At 33.2% G+C, this 9018-nt stretch overlaps 1 protein-coding gene across 1 annotated transcript in view; it reads left to right on the forward strand.

Annotated features, from left to right (window-relative positions):
* Nucleotides 1-8051, forward strand: part of LOC119836836 (organic cation/carnitine transporter 7-like) — a 17642-nt gene extending 9591 nt beyond the window's left edge. The window contains exons 5-12 of the mRNA XM_038362312.1: nt 13-134; nt 487-719; nt 1033-1196; nt 2561-2669; nt 3369-3550; nt 3907-4005; nt 6591-6718; nt 7126-8051. Of these exons, the coding sequence (XP_038218240.1) occupies nt 13-134; nt 487-719; nt 1033-1196; nt 2561-2669; nt 3369-3550; nt 3907-4005; nt 6591-6718; nt 7126-7193 (1105 nt within the window). The 3' untranslated portion in view covers nt 7194-8051. The remainder of the gene's footprint in view (nt 1-12; nt 135-486; nt 720-1032; nt 1197-2560; nt 2670-3368; nt 3551-3906; nt 4006-6590; nt 6719-7125) is intronic.
* Nucleotides 8052-9018: the final 967 nt, after the last annotated feature.

Genomic DNA, 9018 nt, shown 5'->3' on the forward strand with positions numbered 1-9018 from the left:
ATTAAATTACAGTTTATCGTGCCCATCATCCCTCGGCTTTGCATTTCTGGGAGAACTAATGCCTAAGAGGAGACGAGACATGGCCGTGCTCACCTGCAATGCTTCACTGATGCTGGTGGCATCGTTATGTCCAAGTAAGATATAATTTTACAGAATCTCTAATCTGTTGCTGCAAAATGTAATAATAATTTTAATTGATATTTTATAGAGCTTCATAATTAATAAAATTTATTGATTATTATTATTACTCAGTTTCATTTTATCCATCTAGTTGTCCGCATAGCCCCAATCGACATTACTATCAAAGTATTTGAATTTCGAATATCCGTAATTATAATTCGTAACTATCGTTTATATCGACCAATAAAATTATTGGTAATATAAATGTATTTGCAGATTTTAGCCTTATTAAATATAAAGAACGTTATTATATAAATAAAAGAGCTTTTAATAAATTTTAATACCAATTCATTATTTTCCTTCCAGTACTTGCCTGGATAGTATTCTCTATAGATTGGGAACTACAATCCGTCTACTTGCGGCCCTGGCGCATTCTCACCATCGCGTATTCAATGCCTCTTATCCTGTCATCGCTGTGGATGACGCAGACCATGGAAAGCCCCAAGTTCCTCATGATGAAAGGCAAGGAGAAGGAGGCTTTGAACGTATTGGCGCATATATTCGCTTTCAACACAGGGCTGGATCCAGATGAATATAAGGTATTTATTTAATATACGCTTTTTAGGATTCTGATATAATACATCAATGTTTTGATTGTTGAGCTTATGTAGCAAATTTAATATCGAGGAAAGAGAGGAATTAAAAAATATACCGTTTATAAATACAAATGAATCGCCGAAATATTGTGTAACCATGTCTTTCCGGCTGATCAGATTGAATTTTTTTTTGTGTTTCTTATTGTTAGGTTGCGGTTTGCATAAAAAATAATATAAAGTTTCACTAAAACTAATCACTCTAAATAGATTTGAAATTAACACTGAATAAAATTACTGAGACCTATGTTATTTACAGGTAACATCTCTCAAAAAGTCTGCAGACGATTGCAGGAAAGCAGCTGACGGTCAGAGCTGTGAATCTGGGAAAAAGTCAAAAACATCTGCCATTGATCTGTTGAAACCACCCCACGTCCAGTGGTTGCTGCTGATTGGATTTCTGATGCTGGGTTTATTCTCCTTGTAAGTAAAAATCCCATCATCATCATCATCCTAATTTTCCTCCCACTGAAGGATGTAAGTCTCCTTCTACTTCTATATGTGTTATTTTATACTGCTATCTCTATATCTATTAATACGCTTCTATTAGCTTGTCCTGTATGCTTGTGTACTGTATCTAACTGCCTTCTCTAGACTGGAAAGTGATTTAACGGACATATTTAATTTTTAACTTTGTACACTTATTAAGGACCGGTGAGTTTACAAGAATTTAATGAGTTCATCTTCTATGATCCTCAGATCCTTCCTTCTATCAGCAGCATTAAATAATTTCCTTATGTACACTCTGTATAAAGTGAGAGATCAAATATTGTAGAGACTATCATTATAGCGTGTTTTTCTTTATTTTTCTAACTATATTAATATAAATCCCTGTAATTCTTCGTGGAAACATAATCAAACAAAGAAACGAACAGTCAAAGAACTTGAGTAGCTTATACAGAAATAACGAGTTATTGAAAAATAAAACAAATGACGACTAACTGTAACCAGATTGTTCAGATTTCCAATTACTGATAGTGCCACTGAGGGTCATTGATATCGTTGATTTTAATCTGTGGTATTACGATGCAAGTAAAGTATTTATCACATAAAATTTACAGGTTCAACCGAGATAGCTATCGTACGAATACCTTTGACTTTCTGAATTGGATGTCACATAAAGTAAATGTTTGTTTATGTCCCTCGTCTAGTGTGAAATGAAATTATGCTTTTTTTAGTATTCGATAACGTCGCAAATGCAAAGTTGTTGATATTGCTTTAGTGTCAGATTTTATGTATTTTCCCGGTAATGTGGGAAACTTTTTTTTAAACTACCTTCAGCTCTTAGAGCCTTTATTTGAACTGGATAATGAACGACCAAAATTTTATTTTTAGATATTATTTATCCTAATAGACCTATACAGTGGACTCCAAATCTGTTTTTTATAGTAAAATATTAACTTTCATTGGTTTATTTATTAAGTAAATTCGACATACATATGATTTGTACTACAGACTCGGACACACAACGGGTTCTGTTATTTGTTAAATTTCAATGTATAGTCTATAAGAGGGCCTATGAGAAGTAGGTAGTCTATAGTCCGACAAATTCTATATTGCGATAGGACTCTACAACGTTCGTCGAATTACCGTAGGTCTAAAGTACTAGTCTTATTGTGGGAGTGTGTGTGTGTGTTTTATACACACGCCCTTTCTAATTCCTTCTTTTATTCCTAGCTTTTCAGTGAAAGAATCCTGAAATCTTTATTTAGAAACTGATATCCTGAAATGTTTTTGTTGTTAATTCTCTTGTAAGCTTTCTTATCAATCTTTGCCCTCTGTTTTAGATTAAACGGCTTATTTTTATTTACGCCACACACGATCAACACTCTGATGAGGCAATCTGCGAATGAAACTGCGTCTATCTGTAAAGCACTGGACCAAATTCAGAATGCTGTGAGTATATGTTTTTGTAGTCATGATTATATGCGACTAGCTAGCTACTTATTATATTAAGAAGAGTCCCGAGATTCAAAATTACTGCTCAAGTATTATATTATGTTACTTATTTAACAGTGTACATATCGGACACCCGTATCCTTTTCCTCTCCCTCCCAGACAAGTCCTCTATTCCTGTCGTAAATCCTTTTTCTGAAACCTTAGTCTTAAACAATTTTTTTATGTCATAGCGGGCAACTGAGCTGGTGGTTCGCCTGATGGTAAACGATCACCACCGTCCATGAACATTCTCAGAGTTTTTCACTCTACGCTTTTAAGGGATAAGAGATAAGGAAAGGATTGATGACTGGAAAGAAGGAATGGATTGGGAAGGGCTAGGAGAAGCAAATAGGCCTCCGGCTCCCCCACTCACCGTACGAAACACAATAGCTATTATTTCACGCCGGTTTTCTGTGGGGGTGTGGTACTTCCCCGGTGCGAGCTGGCCCAATTCGTGCCGAAGCATGCTCGACTCCCACAATTGAACAAAACAATTTCTCTTCTAGCTTGAGAGAAACATATTAACTACAGAGATAAAAAACAATAGTCCCCATCAGACTTATTACTTTTGCGAGATGGCAAAAGTTAGCCCATAACGTTTTTCACTTCGTAAACTTTATTGTATCTAAATGTATTCTTTTCACGTCCAATTTTCAGACACACACAGTAACTTGCAGTATATCCTACGAGACATTCCAAATAACAGTGATCACAGCCCTGATATACGGAGCGCTCGTGATGCTGGCGAGTCTCAGCCCGCTGTCTAAAAAGACATTGCTGATATCCATGTACGCTGTGGTCGGAACCGCGTGTTTGATTAGCGGCATTGTTCAGAACAGGTATTGATTATGGACTAGAAAATTAATTGGTAAAAATTATAAGTCACTAGTTTATACTTTCCAGCGGTAATACATATTGGTCTACTTTAAATTGAGAATTATCTTGCTTAATCTGTTCAAAATTTACTCTTTGTAATATATTTTTGAAGAAGGGTTACGTCTATGTTACGATTAAATTCTCTACTTTATAACTCTATCTTAGAAATGAACTTACTCTATGTAATAAATAAAATCTCCACATTAACGTACTCAACTCTACAATAGAAATTAATAACTCTATGTTAAAAATCTAACTCTCTAAAGACGCGTAACTTTATATCAATTTCTCTACATAAAAATAAGCTCTATGTTCGCAGGTTGGTAGCTGGTGTCTCCATGTCTACTCTGGAACTTACTGCGCTAGGAATTGGACCACTTAACGCGTATGCTGTACAAATATTCCCAACCAGTTTAAGGTATGTTTCTATCATTAAAAAAACTAATATATTTTTTAAACTGTGAAACTATTTATTAATTATGAGGCTGGGTTCCAACCTGCGTCTCTAATTATACACAAACCGAGTAATATGATTTGTTCTTGCTCTCTTTAAACGTCTTAATGAATATTCAACGTATATATTACAAGTATGATAAACAACTCGCTGTGTGTAAATAACAATAATTAAATAAACCAAGATTACATGTGTCTTGACTTGGGTGCTATTCACTTCACACAATAACAGCTTGTTCTGTATAGAAAAAAATATTTACATAAAATTATCGCGAACAAAATTATGCTGCTGTTTTCTTATGCAGAAACAGAGTAGGACAAACAAATGGTTGCATATTCGTTACACGAATTTGACCCATATTTACATCATCACTACTTAGTATAAAACAAAGCTTTTTTGTCTGTCTCTACGTCCCTATAGCCTATAGACTTCGCAACGGATTTTTATGGGTTTTTTTAAATAGATTGACCATTTTATAGTAATGAGAGAAGTACAAAAAAAAAAAATCATGAAGAAAGCAGAAACCCCTTTTAAATTATTTAAAATAGATACTCTTACCGACATTTAACACTTTTAACCCTTCTAAAAGACAAATATATATAAATAAACAATTAGTTCAAAGTTTGATCTAATGATCATAGTCTACTTTATATGAAATCGCGGGCAACTGAGCTGGTGTTTCGCCAGATGGTAAGCAATCGAACCTTGAACGAAGCGCTATAGCATGCTACTATATCACGCCGATCTTCAGTGGAGGTATGGTACCTTCTTCGTTGAGAGCTGGCCCAATTCCTACAGAAGTATGTAAGATCACGGTGTACATTTAATGTAAGCTGTAGAAAAATTGATAAAATCGATTTTATTGTCTTTTAAACTCTTTTTAGGATATATTTTCAAAAAAAAAAATCGAACACGAGGCCGGATCCGAACCCGCATCATTCGCCGTATCGTCAACGCTTCTTTATTTGCGTTTTTTTTTAATCTCACTTATAAAGCATTTACCTATAAAACTGAAAAATAAACTCCTCGAAGGATTTACTTTTGGTGGCATGCATGTCTATTGCTTTTTTATGTGTATTTTATCAATTGCGGTTTTGCATTTGCTGTGATATATATAATCACTGAATAACAGAAAATAGTTTTTTTTTTACAATTTTATGCATAGGAATTGTCAATTTGAATACGAAGTGTAAGCATAAAACTGTAATTGCAAGACGTTAATAAATTTACGTTACATATATTTTTTTTCATATTAAACATTATAAATATTTGAATAAATTATCAACGATTGGCAACCCTAGCTATAGTAATAAGCTTGTATTCTTAATTTAGAGCATATTTACGATAGCGCTGATGTTCAGCAAACAACGGCTGTTGACGAAGAAGGCGGGAAAGCCCACATTGTAAACACTGATTAGACAATATTGTGCTAAGATAACATAAATTTACCTTCATGACTGAATTTACACAATAACCAGCTGCGCCCCGCGGTTTCACCCGCGTAAGTCCGTATCCCATAGGATTATCAGGATAAAAAATTGCCTGTATGTTATTCCTGTTGTCCAGCTGTCCACGTACCAAATTTCATTGCAATCGGTTCAGTAGTTTTTGTGTGAAAGAATAACAAACACACACACATCCTTACAAACTTTCGCATTTATAATATTAGTAGGAAGGATATTAGATAATATTAGTAGGATAGGATATTAGTAGGATAGGACTCATACATTTCTATAGCGCGGTTTCGTACGCGTATCACGCCTTATCGTAATAAAAGATCAACGAAAATATTTTAACAGCCATATCATATTAAGAATTTTTCAAAAGTTGCAATGGTGTAGGGAAAGTTTAATTAATTTTTTGGTTTCTCTAAATTATCATAAGTAATAATGTTTTTGAATTATTTTTCTCTTAAAATTTAGCCTAAAAAGTTTTGGATCTATATCATATACGTCATATCGCGTTTAAATCTCTAAACATTGATAAAATAGGGCTGCTTTATTTCATATAAAATATTTAATTATATATAAAAAAAAGGAAATAGGGTACCGTATTTAATGTTACATACACTTATCATATCTTTTCTTTATCTACGCCAATGAACGTTTTTTAACCGACTTCAAAAAAGGAGGTCCCCAATTTGACTGTATCATTTATGTGTTTATTACTTCAACACTTCTTATCGGGTCAACCGATTTCGATTATTCTTTTCATTTTTGTTTAAAAGCTTATTGCCTTCCATGTGGTCCTATTTTAATTCGGTCTAGCTCTGACAATTTGGAGGTGGTTTAGTATTCAATTATTGATATATTGAATTTATTGATATGTTAAATTTAATAAATTTTTTGAAAGAATAGAAAACCCGTTTTTCTTGCCTAACCGTAGCAACGCCTAGCCTCTCGGCCACCCGTGATCCTGCCACAGTAATCGAATTTCTTCTACTCTTTCGGTTTCATGTGCCTAAGCGGCACCCCACTATAAAAGCATTTCAATGCTATAAAAACTAAAAATTAAATGTTGAATTTAAATCTATAATTATTTCATCGCAGAGGCACAGCGGTGGGGGCAGTCATGATGTTCGGGCGAGTCGGTTCGATGCTCGGCGCTAACATGGCGGGCATTTTCTTGGCCCGGGGCTGTACATATACCTTCTGCGCTTTTGCCACTCTTCTCTTCTGTAAGTAATCACGTTAAATATTCCTACATATATACAGAATAATTATTTATTTAGTCATTAATTTTAAAATGAACAATTTTTCATAAAAAAATTAAGGAAGAAAAACTCTTAATACACTTAAGAAAATTTGTGCAAGTAGTGGCCTTATCGCTTAGAGCCAGCTCTGCCAGGCAACCTTCAAGCAATTGAAAATTGTGACTTCAATAACATGTTTAATGAGGTATCAGAGAATTTAATAAATAAAACAATTAATTTAATACATTTCAAAGGTATGAAGTTTACAGTTTAATGTACCAACTATTTACTAATCTTAAAATAAATTTCGCTTAAGATTAGTAAATACAGTTGCTTTAGCGATAGTTCTAAAAACTTTAAATAACGAAAATATATTTTTTAATTTTTTTCAGTGTGTGCATGCCTCAGTACCTTGCTGCCCACCGATAAGACTGCGAAACGAGAGAAAACATCACTATAATTAGTGCATCATATTGTACACGGATGCATTTGACATCTTTTTTTTTTTTGTTATATTCAATGAGGCATTGCCTAATGAAGTCAATTGTAAAAGTAATATGTTGTCATGACACCACAGTCAAAGCAAGCCATAAAGAAACAATCTAAAAACTTACACAAATAATATAATCCATGACTACTAAAAAATGTGCCAGACTTAAAATTTTGTCTATTTAATAATTTATAAGTGTTTCTGTAGACATTTTAAATATAATTCTTGGTGCTATGATAATTTTTTATCACATTAATACTAGAAATAACGTAGCAGTAGTAAAGTAGCAGGTTCGAATTGAAAAAATATTTTTTTGGGTTGATTTATGATTGAAGTGAAAGTCCGATTGTTGAATAAGTGGGTGAAACCATAGGGTATAGCTAGTTCAGTATGAATAAATGGGATAAGTAGAAAATATTCAGCATATTGGTAAATAAGTTATTATTGAACTAGCTTTTGCTCGCGGCTTCGCACGCGTTAAATTCGGAGTGTGTCTATTAAAAAAAACCATCAAAATCCGTTGGGAAGTTTTAAAGATTCAAGCAAACATGGGGACGTAGGGACAGAGAAAGTGACTTTGTTTTATACTATGTAGTGATAAAAAACACGACTGAAGCTTCTGTAATTGTAACAATTTTATCGATGTTTTTATACATACAAAAATATTATTGTGATGTGTCTTTATAAGGTACTTGTGTTAATATACTATCGTTAAAACCCGTTTTACTTATTTTAACTAAATGCCTTTTTACAATTAGTTTTAATTAGGGAATACGCGATCTAACGAAAAACGGGTTTTAACTGTAACAATTATTATTCTTTCTATTTTTATGTATAATTTCTTTTTTATATTTTTTACTTTACTTATTGGGTTAGTTTAGTTTAAGTGTTTATCCAATTTAGACTAAAAAAACTCGTAAGAAAAAGTCAAGTTAATTTCTCTGTATATTTTATAAGACAGCAACGTTTGCTAATCAACATACTTTCTAGGGCTAGTGCATTATATTATTTTAAAATAAATTATGGTATGTTTAACAACTTACTGTAAAGATAACGAAATTTGATAATTTCCGTGTAATTTAATAATATTTAGGGTAAGTTTTGAGTGTTGTTTTAAAAAAGTTGCCATGTGAAATTATTCATTGCTTATTATTGCGTGTTTGTATTAATTTATAGACTGATTAGGATAAGATAATGTGATGAAATTGTAATGCTATTTGCCAGGTACAGTATAATTAAATCAACAATTAGAAAATAATGCTTATACTGTTTTTTATTTGCATTCCTATCAAGAATATTGAACTCCTGTGTAAAGCTATTATGATATTAATCTTGTCTCAGCTGGGAATATAATTTATCATCTCGAAACAAAACGTTATTATTTATTTATGTCAACGGGCAAGTGGGCTGACGGTTCGCCTGATGGTATGCGACAAACCTTAATACTTTGCTAAGGTAGTACCATTGCAAATGCGTTACCTCTTTTGGAAAGGTGAGGAAAATGATTCGGGCCGCCGACTCTTCTACTCACCGCAAGATACACAGCAGCACGTGGTAGCACCCGCACACTAATATTTCACCGATCTTCTGCGGAGCGAACTGGCCCAATTCGTGTCGAAGCGCGCTCGACTCCAACAACAAAATCATGCCAGTGATACAACATGTTGCGTTTTTTAGCCCATCTCAATAAAAGTTATTGTTTGTTTTCAATTGTGTAATCAATTATTATCACAATTTCACATTAATCAAATTAACAAGTTAAATAAACAAAGAATTCGTAAGATATTTCATAACA

Source organism: Zerene cesonia, chromosome 3 (genome assembly GCF_012273895.1).
Source record: "Zerene cesonia ecotype Mississippi chromosome 3, Zerene_cesonia_1.1, whole genome shotgun sequence".
NCBI lineage: Eukaryota > Metazoa > Arthropoda > Insecta > Lepidoptera > Pieridae > Zerene > Zerene cesonia.